General features: G+C 42.8%; 1 protein-coding gene across 1 annotated transcript in view; it reads left to right on the plus strand.

The window, feature by feature from the left end:
• The first annotated feature begins 242 nt into the window (after window positions 1-242).
• The window catches only part of Mcee (methylmalonyl-CoA epimerase), a 33510-nt gene continuing 12429 nt past the window's right edge, over window positions 243-21323 (plus strand). The window contains exon 1 of the mRNA XM_051206474.1: window positions 243-325. Coding sequence (XP_051062431.1) covers window positions 268-325 — 58 coding nt within the window. The 5' untranslated portion in view covers window positions 243-267. The remainder of the gene's footprint in view (window positions 326-21323) is intronic.

Genomic DNA, 21323 nt, shown 5'->3' on the forward strand with positions numbered 1-21323 from the left:
GTTTTTAATGTAACAGAAGAGCAGCTCGCTCCGCCACTGACTCACCTTTCCCGCCCTCTGTAGACATCGGTCAACCTCCCGCCCTTGTGGCCCCGCCCCTTGCCTTACGCCCCGCCCCTCGCCCATACCTTCTCCCAGATCTCTTCCGCCCCGCCCATCCTGTTTTCCCCTCCCACTTCAGCTTTAAACACTCCCCCGGGCCTCAATCTCCGGTCCCTGGCTGCTTTCCTAGTCAACTCTGCCCTGCTAGGTTACTGTGTGAGCCTGATGCTTCACGAAATGCAGCGCTTAGTGAAGGCCGCCGCGTTGGCTGTGGGCGCTACAGGTGAATAGCGGGCATTGTCAGGGGCGCCGGGGCGCGGGGCGCGCTGGACGGGAGGCCACGGGTGACCAAGGCCTGGATCTGAAACTCCTAGAGCTGCGTTCCCTTAGCGTAGAAGTTCCTTATTTACCCTCCTCCTGCTCTTGTGTTGCCCTTGGCAAACGTGGACCAGACAGGGAATCTGCCCACGAGTACAGGCAAAGCAGGGACAGTAGTAAATCAGAAGGGAACTTCGCCTTAGGAGACAGGAGAAACCAGCAAAGTGGCAAGTCCTGAAAAGTCTCTCTGACTCCAAGCATGTTTTACGCACCTACCTACCCCATTATATTTTTTCATTGGACATAAAGAGGAAAGAAACATTAGGAAGGATTTGTAAGTTCTTTGAGTTCTTTTGACCTCCATATCTTTTATTGATAAGCAGAATCGTGGTGACAGATGGCCAAGTTTTTTGCCTGTCTCACTTTCTTCTCTTCTGTTTTCTTTTCTTCCTTTCGGTGGTAGTTACTATATCCTCAGCCCGAGATCTTCTATTGGGGAGAAAATATAAGGCAGTGTGGTCCCATTACATTAGCTAGCATGCTCCAAAGTTACTCAGGGGAATGAACTTTTTTTAGTATTATACTTCCTGTCTGAAAAGTTCTGTCTGCTCATCTGTTGAAACCTACACTGTTAGTCACCTTTCAAAGTCGGTTCTCAAACGAAATTTTCTTTTGTTTTTGTTTTGTTTTGTTGTTGATCCCTCTAGCCTTTCTGGCCAATCACAAAATTCCTTGTCTGTCCTAACAAGTTCCCAAGGCAAAATCATGAGCCATAGGCAAAAGAAAAAGAAAAAAAGTATGCCTTAATAGATTTTGCTGCCTTATTATCAGTTTAGTACAGTGAGACACACACACGTGTGTGTGTGTGTGTGTGTGTGTGTGTGTATAAGAGAAAAAGTATGGTATCAAAAGACAGCAGAGCACAATAGTTTTTGTTTGTTTGTTTGTTTTGTATATTTTAGACAGGGTCTCTCTGTGTGTCTCTGGCTTTCTTGGAACTTTCCAGGGTGGCCTGGAACCACAAAGATTTGCCTCCGCTTCCCGAGTGCTGGGGTTAAAGGTGTGTGCCACAACTGCCCAATTTGACAAAGCACAATAGTTAAAATGATTTTCTGATTAACATCTAATGCTGAAGTTTTGCTAATATTTCCTGATGGTATGCTTTCTGTATGCCTGATCAAAATATATGTCACCATCTTAGCTCGTCATATGTTTCATATTTTTTTCAAATATCTACTAATGCAGAATCACATATTCTCTCATAGCAAACTCTCACTTGGAAAACAGGCATTGCTTGTCAGACATACATTAATGACATTAAAAACTGAGATCTGGGTTGAGACAATAGCTCAGTTCTTAGAGTGCTTTCTTCATATGCACAAAGCCTGTATTCATTCATCTCCACATAAACCCCCATGGTGGTATATGCTTGTAATACAGGCACTTGGGAAATAGACAGGAGAACCAGAATCCTCAGTGGCTGTGGTAGCTTGAATGTAATTGGTTCCCACAGTCTTATAGGGAGTGACACTGTTAGGAGGTATAGCTTGTTGGAGTGGGTATGGCCTTATTGGAGGAAGTGTGCTACTGTGGGGGTGGGCTTTGATGTTTCCTATGCTCAGGATACTGCCCAGTGAGTCAGTCAACTTCCTTTACCTGCAAGATGTAGGACTCTCAGCTACTTCTCCAGTACCGCGTCATCCTACATTCCATATGAACCCTGTCATGGTGATAGTAGACCCAACCTCTGAAGCTATAAGTGAGCCCTCTCAATTAAATGTTTCCTTATAAGGGTTGCTGTAACGAATACGGTTTTTTGCCTGCCGCAGCCCGGTCTTGTCCTGCTGCCATGCCACCAGCCCCAAATAATACACAGAGACTCTGTATTTGAAACAATACTGTTGGCCCGGTTACTTGTTTCTTATCGGCTAGCTCTGCCTTAATTATTAACCCATTTCTGCTGATCTATGTATTTCTCTTACCAGGGAGCCAGCGGCATACTGCTTTCTTCAGACTCTCCATCTTGACTCCTCCTCCCTACTTCCTATTTCCTCCTTGTTTCCTAGTCCCTCCTATCCTCCTTTCCTATTGGCCAACAGTGCTTTATTATTAACCAGTGTGAGAAACATATACAGAATGACATCTCCCATCATCTCCTCTTTTCTGTCTAAATAAAAACAAGGGTTTTAACCTTAACATAGCAAAATATATTATACAACAGTTATCAAGTAAGAATCATAGTTAACAATATTTAGTCCATTAACATTTAGCAAGATTTGAAGAAAATATTTCATCATCTATCTATCTTTGTGTGTCTAAAGTCTAAGTAACTTATCTTTAATCCTAACTAATGAAAACTATAACCATAACTATCTGTCTTCAACTCCTTCAAAGACCACAGAAGGATAATATATAAGCTCTAGAAATGACAGAGACAACTCATTGCCTGGTCACCCGAAGTTCTTCTGTAATCTTCCATCTTCAGCCCATAGGCCATAGTGTGTCTGGCAGACTCTTCAGCAACGCAGGAAACTTTAAACTGTCTTCTTGTATTGGCAGTTTGTCAGTCACTTTTGTCTGTGTCCTGCATAAAGTCTTGCAGACTCTTCCATGAAGCAGGATCTCTGTAGCAATGTCCATCTTGAATCAGCAGTCACTTTTCTGTGGGTCCTGCATGTCCAATTTATACAGCATAAAGTCAAACAGTCCAGACAAGAGCAGTATCTTGTCCAAATGGCTAGTCTTGCCATATTGGAAGCAAACTTCATAATGCATTTCTTCGATGTTCATCTTCCTTTCTGGTGCAGGTGGTATTGCCAAGAGCAATTATGTCTCACTGTCAAGAAAAACCCTAAACCATTTTAAATGCCATATTTTGTAGGTCTTTGAAAGGTTTGAAGAATGCCTATTTATCTCAAATACATCTCTGTGTATCTTGAAAACCTAACTTAACTCTAAGCTTTGACTATCATAGATAATTATCTATTATCTGTCCTACATTATACATTACATTTCTAAATGAGCTATACAAACAAGAGGAGAAATATACATATGACAAAATTGACCTTAAATTGTATCAATAAATGAAAATCCATTCCAAAACAAACTATGCATATCTATACCATAATTCCCTTTTTACCTTTAAAAAGATATTGGTTGTGATCCTTAACCATTTATAACCAAGTCCATTTAAATGAAAACAAACATTTATAAACAATATTTGGGAATTTGGGCGTCGTTCTTTCCAAACTACTTCCTGCTGATAGGGGGCGCTGTCATGGGGATCCTAAGAAGATGCAGAAATCCTGGCTGTAGTCTGCGAGGCTGCTTTATCCAGCTGTTTTGAATGTAGGATCACCTGGTTCTCTGTTTCAGGCGGTCTGGCTTGCTCAAACCACATTAGTCTGGAAAGAATCCACAGCTTTTCAATTTCTGTGGAAACAAAAATAGAAATCCTTTTCCCCAGTAACTTGTCCTTGAACTTAAATGTTGGAGTCAAAGCATTTTTAAAATATATAAATTGAATTAATCCAGCAGCATTTCCTTTATCAGTTGTTGTTATTTTCTCAGCAGTCAAACAATGTAGAGACAACACAATAGCATACAGTAACCAGATTCTCTCTGAGCTTTTCGTCTTTACGTGGCTTTATTATTACTCTGTTTATTTTACTTTTATTTTTTTCATTTTTTGGCATAGGGTTTTACTGTGTAACTCTTATCTGTCCTGGAATTTACTCGGCATACCAGGTTTACTTTACAAATCACAGAGATCTGCTTGCCTCTGTCTCTTGAGTGCTGGGATTAAAGGCGTGTGCTACAACACCCAGTTCCTCTTTGTCTCTTTAAACTCATTTTATTTTTTTTCCCATGTCTCCTTATTTTAAAACACACTGTAAACCTTTAGATTCTTAATATGAATCTGTCTTTACTGTAAATTTTTATCTTCATCTGGCCACAAGTCTTTATCTGTTAAACAATAACATTGTTAAAATGAAATTCATATAGCTGTGTCAGCCACGGTTTACCAAAGATGGTGGCGGGTACTTTTACCGCCAGCACTGAAAGCTGTGCTCACCGCCTTGGTCTGCGCTGCCACCCAGAAAGCATGCTGCCGGCTTGGAGATGTGGTCACAGCCATTGCCATCTCTCATACACACCAATAAACTGTTAGCAGAGTTATTTAAAAGCTGTGCGGTTTTTTTCCTTTTATGCTGAGTCAGGAACCTTCCCTTAAAGGAGCCACGCGAATATCTGCTTGTCTCTAGCAAGTCAGAGTCCAACCGAGAAAAATGCTGTTACCAAGAAACCTTGCTTATTTCTGTTCTTATGTTTCTAAAACCCTTTTTTAAGCTTTTGTTAAATTTTAAGTGGAAGTTCTTAATAGCCACGTGGGCGCCATTTGTAAGGAGTATGTTGTTTTTCTGCCTGACGCCTCCCGGTCTTGTCCCGCAGCCGCGCCAGCCCCAAATAACACACAGAGACTCTGTATTAGATATTATACTGTTGGCCAGTTACTACTTTCTTATCGGCTAGCTCTATCTTAATTATTAACCCATTTCTGCTGATCTATGTATTTCTCTTACCAGGGAGCCAGCGGCATACTGCTTTCTTCAGACTCTCCATCTTGACTCCTCCTCCCTACTTCCTATTTCCTCCTTGTTTCCTAGTCCCTCCTATCCTCCTTTCCTATTGGCCAACAGTGCTTTATTATTAACCAGTGTGAGAAACATATACAGAATGACATCTCCCATCAGGTTGCCATGTTCATGGTGTCTTTTCACAGCAATAGAAATCTAAGACAGCTTTAGACCCAATTTGAGATCAACCTAAGATACATGTGAAGGGGATTCCTGCATAGCAGGGGCTCACTTCTAGACCCCAGATTCAACACAAATCACACCCAAACACCTGTTTTCACAGATACCCTTCATTACACTGGGAGGAAAAGTGACTGCTTTCTGACTCAGGCAGGGCCTTGCAGGTGTCATTTTTAAGAGGAGGAGAAAAGGGGGAGATCTTTGTTAGAATTGGCTAGGATGCAGTGGTAAAGGAGACTGGGGGCAAGGAACAAGGGGGAGGGTACAGGGGTATTTTTCCTGGAAGGACAAAGGACTACCTCTAGACAAGAGGGACAGATGTGGCACATAGGAAGGCGGCAGTTTATAAAGGTAAAGGGGTTTGCAAAAGTAAAGGGGCAAACCCTGTGTTAGGATGAGGTGTTTAATTTTAATTGGGCATGTTAATTAGGTGTGCCAAGGGATCTTCTGATTGCTGGATCTTGGTGGTCAGCCTCAGGAGAAAGAAATGACCAAATAAAGGACTAGACCTTGGTGGCTGCTTTAAACTGTAATCTAACAGTTTATGGCAAGACAGAGAGAATGAGATGAAGGGCAAAGCCTGTCAGAGCCACATGCTCAAGTGGGCTAGTTTCCCTTCATTCCCACCTTTTTGCTTTATTATTGAGTGGCTGGGTGTTGGGTAAGTGGGCATCGCTCTCTCTGACTACTTCCTGTTGACATTGGGGTGTTGATCTTAGGGGGCCCAAGAAGCTGGGTTGTTGGTCAAGGCAAGGAAGAGCAGGCTGTGTTAGCTGATGACCAAGTTCAGCAGGACCATCTGAGGCTAGGAAAGTGTAGTCTGTGATACTAGACCAGGATGTGGATTACAAAGAACAGCTGGGGCTGGTCCTGAAGTTGCTACAGCAGTCTGTAGTTGATTTGGAATCTGTTGGGACAGATTTGACTAGGGGCAGAGGTGAAGTTAAGAAGTTTAGAAAAAAAATGGATGTACATTTGAAAATGTTACATTCATCATTCTGGTAGTTGGGAAGAAGATCCCAAGACCAGGGAAGAGGGGGAGATCCCACCCTTAGGAATACACAATAGGCAGGAAAACTTAGGGTGTTGGTTGGCAGGAGTACTTATCTAGAGTTTATCTGAAAGTTCTTGAGAGGAGCCAGGACAATTTAGATTGGCTATATAAAGTTAATTGGGGACCAATTGTTATCTGAAAGCAGGGTCTGGTTGTGTAGGGGAGAATACAATTTGAGAGGTTTTTGTTGTATCAAAATAGTGGAGTTTTGAGGGCATTTACATAAGTTATGAAACTGCAGTATTTTAGGACCATGGATGACTGGGGAGGCTCTTGGCAAATGATGAGTGGGACAGTCTGTAACAGGTTTGGGGTTACTGTGGAAAGGTTGAGGGTACTTGGCTTTGGTTCTCAAAAAGGGGACTTGAATGGTTAAGGGACAAGTGGTCAGGAATGGTGGTAGGGCATTGGCAACAGGGGTATTAGTGGCAAGAGGAACTGTGATTACCAGAGGGCTTTGAAAAGAGGCAAAAAGAAAGCAGTGGAAGGCATCGAAGGAGGGATCTGTGAAGTTGAGGAGAGAGCTTGCTGGATGACCTTGACCCAAGTGAGGGCTTGGCCATGAGAGTTTGTATGTGTCAAAGAGGAGATGACTTGGGTTTAGCTGTGTTTTGTGTTGGGAGTGTAGGATTGTTTAGAGTACGTGATGTCTGAGGACATATGGAAAGCTAAGGAATTTAGGCGAGTCGGTTGGAGGTGAATGTTTGGCAATCATTTGGGCAGAGGAAACATAGGAGTGTGAAAAGAAAGATGAGATTTGTGGAGAACAGGTGATCTTGAGCAGGAACCATATTGATAATGGAGGGGTCAGTCTGATGTCATCTGTATGAAAAGTGTAAGCAGAAGTAGCTAAAGGACCATCTTGTGTATGAGAGGGATGGTGCAGGAGGTCTTTGGGAGTTTTTGACGAGAATGTAGAGGATCTGGGGGTAGTAAGGGAGTGTGGATGGACAAGGTGGTTTAAAATGTGCTGTCTTTGGGTTGGCATAAGATAGAATCTTAGATAGGAGACTTGGAGAGAAGAGAGCTGAGCTTCAGAATGTGAGATCTGTTAACCTCTGGATCTGAGAGAAAGGAATGAGGCAGTGTCAGTTGGCTTTCAGAGAGGAAAGGACTGTGAAGGAGGAGGTCATCTATACACTGACACAGCCAGGAGGAAAAGGGAGAAGGCAGAACAGGTCTGTAGCAAGTGTCAAAAAGGTGGGGAGTGTCTCTGAATCCCCGGGGAAGGACAGCCCAGCAGTTGTCAGGATTGTTGAGTGTTGGGGTCTGCCCAAGTCCAGGCAGAACCATTGTGAGAATGTGGTCTAGACCGAGAAATGAATGGTGTTGTGTGGGGTAGAGGATAGGATAGGATAGTATAGAGGTTGAAGGGCATGACGGCAGCATTGACAGAGCTTAGGTCCTGGACCAAGCGAAACATGCCATTGGGTTTTCTTTTAATGGGAGTATTGTAGAGTGAAATGAGCAGAGACTGGGTAGAGACTCCCTAAGTAGGGAGTATCGGGGTTTGGAGATATGAACAGAGGGGTCATTGAGTTTAATAGAGAGCTGTTCATGATGTGCAGCAAAGAGTGCTGGTACCCATACAATGGGATGACTGAGAAGTGGGAAGACGGTAAAGGGGGGTTGGGACTTTGGAGAGTGACAGTGTACAGATAGAGGCTGAAGAAGGGAAGAGGAGTCCGCAGGAGTGTCCTGGGAGCTGTCAGAGGAAAAGGCAAATTGTACATCGGTGCTTTCCTATTTCCTAGTGAGGGAATCAGACATGAGGGAATGAGAAAAAAAAATCCTTGAACGGAGCAAGTTAAGGGAGGAGTCTGGAGAGATCTGCAGGACTGGTTGTACATTCTGACTATGATGTGGGTGAGGGAGACCCCAACAGTGGTGTACAGAGAAGGAAAGAAATCCTAGATTTTTATAGACCTTAAATTACTTTCTTTATCACAACTTAAGCTTTTACATCTCAAACATTCATGACTTACTTAGACTTTTATATTTTTAGACTTTAACACATATTGTCATAACTTCAGGCCTATCTCAGACCTGCATACCTCATATCATTCATTTTCCTTGACCTGCCTAACTGACTTGTCTGGTTTTTTATGACCTTTAGAAACCTTAAGTCTTCATTAGTGCAGCACCTCAGGCTGGACTGAGTGCAGGGAGTAGGGGAAGAGTGGAGAAGGTGCCAGAAGAGAGATTGTTGGGAAAGCAAATTATGGCCAGACAGAGGAGGGTGGGTGCTGGTTGCATGGACAGCAGCTGGTGGGCATTGCAGCTGGTGGGCACTGAGTGCTTGGCAGTCAGTGTCCCTGCAGTGCACGACAGTTAAATAAAAACCTGGAAGGGTGCAAAGGTTTACAATAGAGTTTGGAAACGTTCATAGAGTGTAGGAGTAGAGGGCTTGCAACAGACAGGAGAGAAAGCCAAGACACAAAGGATCTCTTTCCGTTTCCTTATGCACTCACAAAAGTTGTAAAGATCCTGACTAATGCTAGGATCCAGAGAACTGCTAGGTGGCCAATTAATTTGATTATCCAATGGGGGTAGGAACCAAACCTAGGTACTGTAGTGAATGAGTTTAAGAGATTTGGTGTGATTCTGTAGGAGACATCCCAAAGGCTAGTGAGTCAGAATGCCATCACTAATGGCAGATGATCAGTGGGACAAAGGTAGAGAGGCAAAGTGTCACCTGTGTCTCAAGAGGCCCCGAACAGAATCTCTGGCAGGGAGGGGGTTGTCATCCAAGCCCTGTCACCAAGAGAGTGACTCTAGCGGGTCTGTGAATCCAGGACCTGTTGACAGGATTTCACAGACAATTAAGAGCAGACACCCAAAGTAAAGGGGGAAGCCCCCTACAAACCAGACTGGACTAACTAGTAGCCAGTCTGTGGGAGTCCATTGTAACCAGTGAAGTTCTTGGTGGGGTTCAGTCTCCCCAATCCCACAGGACAGAGCAGGGACAGTGGACGCTTACTGGGTATCACCTGGTAACCTAGGGACTGTTTAGGACAGCAAGGTGTGAAGACTTACCAGTCAGCCATTGTTGGGCAAGCAAATCAAGTACCAGCAGGACTGGACTGTGAAAAGGGGTTCAGGGTTTGTTGGCCAGTCCTGGTTTTCAGCACAAATGATGAGGACTCACACATAGTGGGGGCTCCCTCCCAGACTCCTGATGAGGCAAAATCCACACCCAAATACCTGTTTTTTACAGAGAGATCCTTTTTTAAGTAGGGAAGAAAAGTTAAAATGGCTGCTTTCTGACAGGCAGAAAAACAGCAGCAAATGACCTTGCAGGTGTCATTCTTAAGAGAAAGAAAAAGGGAGGTCTGTGTTAGAATGGACTAGGGTACAGTAGTAAAGAAAATAGAGGACTAGGGAGAAGGGGAAGGGGACAAGGGAAATGAGCAGGGATATTTGTTCTGGAAGGACAAAGGACTGCCTCTAGATAGAGAGGAGACAGATGTGGCACATAGGCAAATGGCAGTTTATAAAGGTAAAGGGACTTATAAAGGTAAAGATGGTAACCCCATGTTAGGATGAGGTGTTTAATTTAATTGGGCATGTTCATTAGGTGAGCCAAGGGGGACTTCTGATTGCTGGACTTTGGTTGTCAGCCTCAGGGGGAAGAAGTGGCCAAATAAGAGAATAGCCTTGGCTGGCTTTAGGAATGAAATCTAACTGTTTGATTGTTTGTTTGTTTTGTTTTTCTGTTGTTCTGTTCTGTTTTGTTTTTTGTTTTTAGCAAGGCAGAGAGAATGCTTGAGTGGGCTAATGCCCCTTCAACAGGAAACTCTATCTCAAAGATAAAACAATAAATATCTCTCTCTCTCTCTCTCTCTCTCTCTCTCTCTCTCTCTCTCTCTCTCTCTCTCTCTCTCTCTCTGTGTGTGTGTGTGTGTGTGTGTATGTGTGTGTGTGTGTGTGTGTGTGTGTGAAGCAAAGTGTTGAGAAAGACTCAGGGTGTACTTCCATGGAGCTGTACTTGTGTAGCATATGGAAGGCCATGGGTTTGATCCCCATCATGGAAGAGAAAGGAAAGGAGGGAAGGGGAGGGGAGGGGAGGAGCTATGAAGGAATGAGTTAAGCACAGTAGTTTCCCAGATCAACTCTGATGTCTGACAAACCTGGGCTCAAGGCTCTGTGCTTTTTTTTTTTTTTTTTTTTTTTTTTTTACACTCTTTGACTCTATGTCTCTTTTGCTCTTTTGACTTTTTTTGGGGGGGGCACCACCTAGCTCCCAAATGAATCACACAGGGAGGCTTATTCTTAATTATAAATGCCCCAGCCTTATCTTGGCTTGTTTCTTGACAGCTTTTCTTAAATTATTTTGATTCCTTTTTGCCTCTGACTTTTTTCCTTTTCCTACTTCTGTGCCTCTTTCTTTCACTCCGACTTGGTGGCTAGCCCCTGACATCCATCCTCCTCTCCTTGTTCTCTTTCTCCCTCATTCCTTCTCCTCCTCATTTCAATTATTTATCCTCTGCCTGCCAGCCCCACTTATCCTTTCTCATGCCTCTCTATTAGCTCTTTATTAGACCAACAGGTGTTTTAGACAGGCAAAGCATCACGGCTTCACAGAATTAAGCAAGTGCAGCATAAAACAAAAGCAACACATTTTTGCACCATTAAAGAAATGTTCACAGCATAAACAAATGTAACACATAATATTCCACAGTGACTCTGCTTTGCCACTTAAAGTGATGTTGAAGAAAAGATCCTAATCTCAGTAGGCCTAATTCTATACTTCTGAAAGTGGAGGTCATAATATCCAACCAATAGGGTCATGGTAAAGATTAAATAACACAAGGTATTCAGTGTTCCTTTATCATCATCTCTATTTTATGGCCATTTAGACTAAAAGGCAGAGTCATGCTATGGTGCTGTGCCCTCCCATTTCAACATTTGTGCTGTAACAATGTGGTTTTGAAGGATTGCAGATTTGGCAAGATTTCATAATAGCATTGATTGATAAATAAAGCAATGAAATAAAACCAAAGGTCTGTACTTGGGAAAGGGAAAAATCTAATTTACCCATCCAAGTCTGCCCTCCACTGAAGATGAATCCTAGCAGTTGGCAAGACATAGAGAACTCCTAGAATTTGAGGCATATAGTACTGGGTGAGGGGTGCTGCTTTATAGCTTGCCCAAAGTCAGCATTATTGTTTAGTTAAACATGATGAATGTGAGTCAGAGGACTTTTGTTTTGTTGTGTGGGTTATAAGCAAAAGACTTTAACTCAGAAAGACTGTAATGTAGATTTCTTTACCAAAAAGTGAACAGAGTGGTGTGTGTAATACTTTCTAGCAGGAAAACTCTATCACAATATCAGTAGTCAGAAAACAACTAAATACTTTCAACCATTTCTGAAACCATACCCCTTGTGATAAATTTTGCAGAGTGAAAAGTGAGTTAGGGCCTGGTGCATTATGCCTGTGATTTTAGTATTTAGGAAGTAGAGGCAAGAGGTTGTGTGACATACCACTAAAGTGTGTATCACTACCCAGGGTGACACCCTCAAAGAAAACTGACTTTCTCTCTCCTACAAGCTGTCAGTGGCCAGTAGCTCCTCAGTGGGGCTTCATTCCATTTTGGGATTCTGTATGGATTGAACTTGTGCAGGTCATTTGCACGTTGTCATAACTGTTCTGAATGCATTTGTAAACTGCACTGCTGTGTTCCTCGTAGTCATCCACAGCTTCTAGTTCTTAAACCCTGTCTGCCTCTCATCCACAGTAACCCTTGAATTTTAGAGGAGGACATATGATTTATATGTTTCATTTAGGACTGAGCGATCTCTTATTTTCTGTGCCATGACCAGATTCAAGTCTGTGTATTAATTACCATATACTTAAATAGAAGCTTCTCTGATCACAGTTGGGCAGTGGTAGCCCACACCTAGCACTTGGGAGGTAGAGGCAGGCAGATCTCTGTGAGTTCAAGATCAGCCTGGTCTGCAGAGCGAGTGCCAGGATACGCTCCATAGCTACCCAGAGAAACCCTGTCTCAAAAGACAAAAAGCAGAAACAAACAAACAAAAAAATCATTTTAATACTATGCCCTTTTAGCAGACTGATAGTAGAAGGTTCTCCGCCAGGGGCTATGACCTGTCTAGTCACAGTTTTTTTTTTTAATTTATTATTTTACATATTGATCCCATTTCCTCTCCCTCCCTCCCTCCTTCCCTCTCTCCCTCCCTTTCTCCGTCCCTCTGACCCTTCCTTTTACCCTCTCTGCCCCCTCACACCCTGACCACCCTCCCCTCCCATCCCCCCACCGCAATTCCACATGTAGTGCAATGCCATCCAGGTGGGGTCATGTAGATCTGACAGGTCATTTGAAGTAGGGACTAGGATTTCTCTCCTGTCTCTAGGTTAAGGCAGTTATCCCTCCATGGGGGATGTGTTCGCAAGGTCCTTTTGTGCACCAGGGATACATCCTGGTTCCACTGTCTGAGGTCCCTTAGACTGCTCAGTCCTTCTGGCTGAGACCCATATTCAGGGGGCCCTGAGTCAGTCCCATGCTGGATTCCCAGCTATCAGTCTGGGGGCCCGTTAGCTCCTCCTTGTTCAGGTCAGCTGTCTTTATGTGTTTCTGCAACCTGGTCTTGTCCTCTCCCTCTGCATCTGAATTCTAGTTCGACTCAGTGTTTACATATGGGTGTTTGCTTCTGTTTCCAACAGGTATTAGATGAGGGCTCCATGGATAAGTTAGTTGTTGATCTCACTATCCGGGAAGGGCATTTATGGTAGCCTTTCCATGGATGCTCAAATTGTTAGTTGGCGGCAGTCTTGGAGGTCTCTAGACCTTTCGTTGGGTTCAGTTTTCTCTTCAAACCAGTATTGGCTCCCTCTTTTATGTTCTCTCTCTCTTTCTCTTTCTCTCTCTCTCTCCTGTCTTTTACTGCTACCCTGACTCAATCTTCCTAGTCGCACCTGTTTTCCTCTCCTCCCCCTCTCTTTCTCCTACCTCTCTCTCCATTCACTGCCTGCCCACTTCCCCTGTGCTCTGGGGGACTTGTCCCTTCCCGCTTCTGTGAGGGACCTTATATGAATCTCTTAGAATCCACCTTGTATCCTGATTCCTCTGGCAGTGTGAATTATAGGCTGGTGATCCTTTGCTCTAGATCTAAAATCCATATATGAGCGAGTACATACTATATTCCTCTTTCTGTGACTGGGTTACCTCATTCAGGATAGTTTCTTCAAGTGCCATCCACTTGCCTGCGAATTTCAAGATACCATTATTTTTTTCTACAGAGTAGTATTCCATTGTGTAGATGTGCCACATCTTCATTATCCATTCTTCAATTGAGGGGTATCTAGGTTGCTTCCAGGTTCTTGCTATTACAAATAGTGCTGCTATGAAGATAGTTGAACAGATGTCTTTGTTGCATGGATGTGAATCCTTTGGGTATATGCCTAAGAGGGGGATTGCCGGGTCCTGTGGTAAACTAATTCCCATTTTCCTGAGGAACTGCCATACTGATCTCCAAAATGGCTGTATGAGTTTGCACTCCCACCAGCAGTGGAGGAGTGTTCCTCTTTCTCCACATCTTCTCCAGCATGAGTCCTCATTGGTGTTTCTAATTTTAGCCATTCTGGCAGGAGTAAGATGGTATCTCAAAGTTGTTTTGATTTGCATTTCCCTGATAACTAAGGATGTTGAACACTTTCTTAAGTGTCTTTCAGCCTTTTTGATTTCCTCTATTGAGAATTCTTTCTTCAGTTCTGTACCCCATTTTTTAATAGGGTTTTTTGGTGTTTTATTGACCAGTGTCTTGAGTTCTTTGTATATTTTGGAGATCAGCCCTTTGTCAGATATAGGATTGGTGAAAATCTTTTCCCAGTCTGTGGGCTGCCGTTTGGTCTTGTCCATTTTGCCTTACAGGAGCTTCTAAGTTTGAAGAGGTCCCACTTATTAATTGTTTCTCTCAGTGTCTGTGCCCCTGGAGTTATGTTCAGGAAGTAGTCTCCTATACCAATTTGTTCAAGGGTACCTCTCACTTTCTCTTCTAGGAGGTTCAGTGTGGCTGGATTGATGTTGAGGTCTTTGATCCATTTGGACTTGAATTTTGTGCATGGCAACAGGCATGGGTCTATCTGCAGTCTTCTATACACCATCATCCAATCGTGCCAGCACCATTTGTTGAAGATACTGTTCTCGCCCCATTGTTTTGTCGAAAATCAGGTGTTCATAGGTGTGTGGGTTAATATCAGGATTTTCAATTCGATTCCATCGGTCTACCTGTCTATTTTTGTGCCAATAGCAGGCTGTTTTCAGAACTATAGTTCTGTAGTAGAGCTTAAAGTCAGGAATGGTGATGCCTCCTGAAGTTCTTTTATTGTACAGGGTTGTTTTGGCTATCCTGGGTCTTTTTTTTTTTTTTCCCCATATAAAGTTGATTATTATTCTTTCAAGGTCAGTGAAGAATTGTGGTGGGATTTTAATGGGGATTGCATTGAATCTGTAGATTGCTTTTGGCAAGATTGCCATTTTTACTATGTTTATCCTACCTATCCAAGAGCATGGGAGATCTTTCCATTTTCTGGTATCTTCTTTAGAGCCACAAAGTTATTATTATATAGGTCTTTTACTTGTTTGGTAAGTGTTACCCCAAGATACTTTATGTTACTTGTGGCTATTGTAAAGGGTGGTGTTTCTCTGATTTCTTTCTCCGCCTCTTTGTCGTCTGAATAAAGTAGGGCCACTTATTTTTTTTGAGTTTATCTTATATCCTGCTGGTTTGCTGAAGGTGTTTGTCAGCTATAGGAGTTCCCTGGTAGAGTTTATTGGGTCGCTTATGTAAACTATCATATCATCTGCAAATAGAGACAGTTTGACTTCTTCCTTTCCAATTTGGATCCCCTTGATCTCCTTTTGTTGTCTTATAGCTTTAGCTAGAACTTCAAGTACGATATTGAAGAGATATGGAGAGAGAGGGCAGCCTTGTCTTGTTCCTGATTTTAGAGGAATGGCCTTAAGTTTCTCTCCATTCAGTTTGTTGGCAGTTGGTTTGCTGTATATTGCTCTTATTATGTTTAGGTATGTTCCTGTTATCCCTGATCTCTCCAAGACCTTTATCATGAAAGGGTGTTGAATTTTGTCAAAGGCTTTTTCAGTATCTACGGAGATGATCATATGGATTTTCTTTTTCAGTTTGTTTATATGGTGGATCATGTTGATAGATTTTCATATGTTAAACCATTCCTGCAATCCAGGGATGAAGCCTACTTGGTCATGGTGGATGATTTCTCTGATGTATTCTTGAATTTGGTTTGCCAGTATTTTATTGAGTATTTTTGCATTGATGTTCATCAGGTATATTGGTCTGTAGTTTGCTTTCTTAGTTGTGTGTCTTTGTGAGGCTTGAGTACCAAGGTTATTGTGGCCTCGTAAAAAGAGTTTGGCAGTGAACCTTCTGTTTCTATTTTGTGGAACAATTTGAGGAGTATTGGTATTAGTTTTTCCTTGAATGTCTGGTAGAATTCTGCACTGAAGCCATCTGGCCCTGGGCTTTTTTTGATTGGAAGGCTTTTGATGACTGTTTCTATTTCATTGCGGGTTATAGGTCTATTTAAGTTCTTTGTCTGTTCTTGATTTAATTTTGGTAAGTGGTACTTTATCCAGAAATTTGTCCATTTCCTTTGAATTTTCAATTTTTCTGGAATACAGGTTTTCAAAGTATGACCTGAAAATTGTCTTGATTTTCTCTGTGTCTGTTGTTATGTTCCCCTTTTCGTTTTTGATTTTGTTAATTTGCATATTCTCTCTCTGCTTTTTCATTAGTTTGGATAAATGTTTGTCTATCTTGTTGATTTTTCTCAAAAAAACCAATTCTTTCTTGCACTGATTTTTTTTTTTTTTGTATTGTTTTCCTGGTTTCTGTTTTGTTGATTTCAGCTCTCAAGTTGATTATTTCCTGGTGTCTACTCCTACGGGGTGAATTCGCTTCTCTCCGTTCTAAGGTTTTGTCTTGCGCTGTTAATACTCTTATGTGACTATCCTCTATTTTCTTCATATGGGCACTTAGTGCAGTGAACTTCCCTTGTAGCACTGCTTTCAAGGTGTCCCATAAGTTTTGCATCCTCATTCTCGTTGAATATTAGAAAGTCCTTAATTTCTTTCTTTATTTCTTCTTTGACCCAGGTGTGGTGCAATTTCACATTGTTCAGTTTCCATGAGTTTGCAGGTTTTCTGCGATTTGTGATGTTGTTGAATTCCAATTTTAAGGCATGGTGGTCTGACAAGATACAGGGGACTATTTCTATTCTCTTGTATCTGTTGAGGTTTGTTATGCCATCTAGTATGTGGTCGATTTTAGAGAAGGTTCCATGTGGAGCAGAGAAGAAGGTATATTCTTTTGTGTTTGGATGGAATGTTCTATAGATGTTTGTTAAACCCAGTTGAGACATAACTTCTGTTAGTTCTTTTGTTTCTTTGTTGAGTTTCTGATTGGTGGTCCTGTCTAGTGTTGAGAGTGGTGTGTTGAAGTCTCCCACTATTAGTGTGTGAGGTTTTATGTGAGCTTTGAGTTTTAGTAGCATTTCTTTTATGAATGTGGGTGCCTTTGTATTAGGGGCATAGATGTTCAGAACTGAGACCTTGTATTGATGGGTTTCTCCTGTGATAAATACATAATGACCGTCTTCATCTCTTTTGACTAATTTTGGTTTGAAGTCTAACTTTTTAGATACTAGGACAGCCACACCTGCTTGCTTCTTGGGTTCATTTGATTGGAAGATCTTTTCCAAACCCTTTACCCTGAAGATAATATCTATATTTGAAGCTTAGATGTGTTTCTTGTATGCAGCAGAAGGATGGATTCTGTCTTTGTATCCATTCTGTTAGCCTGTTTCTTTTTATAGGTGAGTTAAGACCATTAATGTTGAGGGTGAGTAAGGACCATTGTTTCTTGATGCTTGTTTGTTTTAGATTTGTTGTTGTAGTATTGTGAATATATTTGTCCTGCTTTACCCTTGGTTTCTGGTGTAGTTAGATTATCTTTTGCCTACATTTTTGTGGGCATAGTTAACTTCCTTGGGTTGGAGCTTTCCTTCCAATACTTTCTGTAGGGCTGGATTTGTAGATACATATTGGGAAAATCTGGTTTTGTCATTAAATATCTTGTTTTCTCCATCTATAGTGATTGAGAGTTTTGCTGGCTATAGTAGCCTGGGCTGGCATCTGTGGCCTCTTAGTGCTTATAGAACATCTATCCAGGACCTTCAGGCCTTGAGGCTTTCCATGGAGAAGTCAGGTGTAATTTTGATAGGTCTGCCTTTATATGTTACCTGTCCTTTTTCCTTCTCTGCTCTTAATATTCTTTCTTTATTCTGTATGTAGGTGTTTTGATTATTATGTGTCAAGGGGTCTTTTTTCTTTGGTCCAACCTATTTGGTGTTCGGTATGCTTCTTGTACTTTCATGGGTTCTTCTTCAGATTGGGACAGTTTTCCTCGATGATTTTGTTGAATATGTTTTGGCACCTTTGAGCTGGGCTTCCTCACCTTCTTCTATGCCTATTATTCTTAGGTTTGCCCTTTTCACAGTGTCCCACATTTCCTGGATGTTTTGTGTTAAGGATTTGTTGGATTTATGATTTTCTTTGGTCGAGGAATCTATTTCTTCTAGTTTATCTTCTGCACCTGAGATTCTCTCTTCCATCTCTTGAATTCTGTTGGTTATCCTTGCGTCTGTAGTTCCCGAACTTTTGGCCAGTTTTTCTATTTCCAGCATTCCTTCTGTTTGTGTTGCCTTTATTTTCTCTATTTCAGTTTTCAAGTCTTAAACTGTTTCCTTCACCTGCTTTCTGTACTTTCTTTACTTTCCTTAAGAAATTTGTTTATTTCTTCCACTTTTTTTGTTTGTTTTTTCTTCCATTTCATTAAGGGATTTTCTCACATCTTCTTTGAGGGCCTGTATCATTTTTATGACGGTAATTTTTAAGTTGTTCCCTTCTGCTTCATCTACTTTGTTGTTGTGTTCCGGTCTAGTTGGTGTAGATTCCCTAGATTCTGGTGGTGTCATGTTGTTAGGTGTTTTCTTGTATTGCCGTCTTCCCATAGCTTCTCCCAGTTGGTGGGGTCTCTCCCTTTCTCTATGGTACTTCCCCGGTGGGCTTATGTGGGTCAGAGGTTCAATGTCTGTAGCTCTGGGTAGTCCAAGCTCTCTAGGAGGTCTCTCCACAGGCAGGAGCCTGGGGATGGTGTCAGCGATCAGACTCCAGTAGAAGACTGGTGCTGGGGCTCAAAGGTCCCGAAGGCCATGACTCTGGATGTTCCTTGTGTCTATAAGCTGATCTAGCCTGGGCCTAGTACTCTCCAGCTGACGCTTCTTTAGCAGAGGCCCAGCTATGGGGGTCAAGGATCCTGCAGGTAGGAACTCAGAGTGGTCCTGCAGAGATAGGCGGATCTCTGGGAGGGGCCTGGGACTCCTGTAGAGGACCAGCGGTGGGGGTCAGAGACCAAGTATATGATAATTACGGGTGGTCCCGTGTGTATAGGCAGGTCTCCTGTGCTCAGAGCCTCTCCGAGAAGTTCCCCGAAGTTGTGTGGACTGTTGGCTCCACCCTCTGTCCCAGTGCTCAACTAGAGCAGTGGGACAGTGGGCAGGGTGGGGCACAGGGTAGGAGGAGGGCAGGCTCGCGGTGGGAGTGGGTAGGGGTGTATCAGAGCTCCAAGAGTGCTCTCAATGGGGACAGGACACAGGAGCAGGGGGATCCGGGGTCAACCCAGGGAGTTCCTGGGGGAGAGTGTAGGGGAGAATCCACCCAAATTGAGCCCAGACTCACCTCTAGCCAAAGGCTGGCATAAGAGGACAAAGGCTGGGCTGATACTCAGGATGTTTCTGCACCCATAGGTGGATCTCACTGGGACCTGGCACTCTCTGTCTGAGGCCTCTTTAGCAGAGGCCCTGCTTTGGGAGTCAAGGATCTTCCCAGCAGGAACTTAGAGTGGATCCGCAGAGACAGGCGGATCTCTGGGAGGGGCCTGGGACTCCAGTAGAGGACTGGCGGTGGGGACACATACCAAGCAGGTGGAAATTTCGGGTGGTCCCACGTGTATAAGTGGATAGGCAGGTCTCCTGTGTTCAGAGCCACTCCAAGAAGTTCCTTGAAGTTGTGTGGACTGTTGGCTCCCCTAGTCACAGTTTTATTCATTGTCAGGTATGGTATCAACTTGTGAAGTGGGCCCTTAAATCCCATCAGAAAGCTGTTGGTTATTCTCATGATATTTGTGCCACAGTTGCAACATGGGCGTGCCTTGTCAGGCTGGTGATTTTAGCTGTAATGGTTCACAGTTAGGTAAGACTGATGATTACTTTACTCCTCCAGCAATGTGCATAGCCCCTAACCATGTGAAAGATAGTCAGCCATGATGAAGCTTCCAGTGAGTACCAGCTTTGGTTTTTTTATGTCCTGTGACTTAAGTATGTGGTGTCATCAGCAATAAGAGTTCTGGAGGGTAACCAAGAGCATTGACAATAGCATGTTGTTTGGGGACTCTATGATACCCATTAGGCTAATTACTTCAAAAGAGGTAACCCATTCTTGGCAGTGGGCACTGGGCTTTTTATTTGTTATCTCGTGTATCAAATAGAGGCATTGTTGCCCCATTATAGGGTAACTCCATTTAAATGGTGTGTCTGTGTGTGTGTGTGCGCGCGCCTAGAGGAGTAGGTTTCCATATGATCTTTAGTGTTAATTATCCCTCCCCATATTCTCTTATCCCCACTCAATTTAACCCTTCCTGTTCCATTACTCCCCTTTAACCCTTTATACTACCATATTATATCTCCTGTTTTTTACACTCCTGATTTTAACCCTCTTGTTTTATTGGTGTCTTACAAGTTTATTAATAGATAATTGTGCATTGTAGTTTATTCAAGCAAAGTAATCCTTCCTTAATGGAATAATGACAAATTAAACATTCTGGAGGTCTGAGGACTGAAACACTGTTATACCTTCTGAGCTGGGGCAGAGAAAGAGAGTTGTGACTTTTCGAGTCAGAATAAACACATCTTTACAAAGTTAACTTGAGGCTGAGGAGATAGTGCAGCCAGTAAAGTGCCTGCAAGCATGAGGACCTGAGTGCTGACCCCAGCACACAGGTAAGAAAGTTAGGCCTGGTCTTGACCCCTTTGCTCATCACTCCTCCCTCTCTGCAACTGGATTCCAGGAGTTTGGCTCAGTGCTTAGCTGTGAATCTCTGCTTCTGCATCCATCAGCTACTGGATGAAGGCTCTATGATGACATTTAAGTAATCATCAATCTCATTATAGGGGAAGGGCATTAAGGGGAAGGGCCTCTCTTCCATTAATTAGATCCTTGTGGATTCCTTAGTATTTCCCAAGTGCCAGGTTTCTCATTAAGTCCATAACAGCTTCCTCTATCAAGGTAACACCTTCCTTGCTCTTCTCTCCACAACTCAGCCTTCCTGATCCCTCATGTTCTCCTCCTCTCTCTCCTTCCTCCCTATGGAGGGATACTCTCTCAATCTAGATGCAGGGGGGAGGGCCCAGATCCAGATCCTCCCCCAAATGATATCCCTCACGGGAGGCCTCACCCTCTCTAAGAAGTGGATGGGGGGCCGGTTGGGGAGATGGTAAGAGAATGGGAGGACTGGAGGGAGGAAACTGGGATTGGTATGTAAAATAAGATTGTTTTTTATTTAAATTTTAAAGTTAGGCATGATTGCACATATTGGTCCTAATTGTGGCTCTGGGGAAGGAGCACAGGCAGATTTCCAGAGCTCACTGACCCGCATCTAGCCAATCAGTGAGCAAGACCTGACTCAAAAGCAAACATACAAGAGTACAGTGGAGGACACCTGATTTTGTCCTCTGACCTTTGTGAACTTGTACACACGCGCACACACACACATACACACACACACACTTGAATTGATGTGGTAATCCATAAGATATATATATATCTATATATATGTATGTATGTATACATACATACATATATATCAAAATATCACATTGTAAATTTATCCTTTTATTTAGAATTATAAAATATAAATTGTAAGTTATAAATTCTAAGTATATACTTGTCAGTCTTACCTCAATAAAACCTGGGGAAAA

The sequence above is a fragment of the Phodopus roborovskii genome, unplaced genomic scaffold, assembly GCF_943737965.1.
Source record: "Phodopus roborovskii unplaced genomic scaffold, PHOROB, whole genome shotgun sequence".
NCBI classification, from domain to species: Eukaryota; Metazoa; Chordata; class Mammalia; order Rodentia; family Cricetidae; genus Phodopus; species Phodopus roborovskii.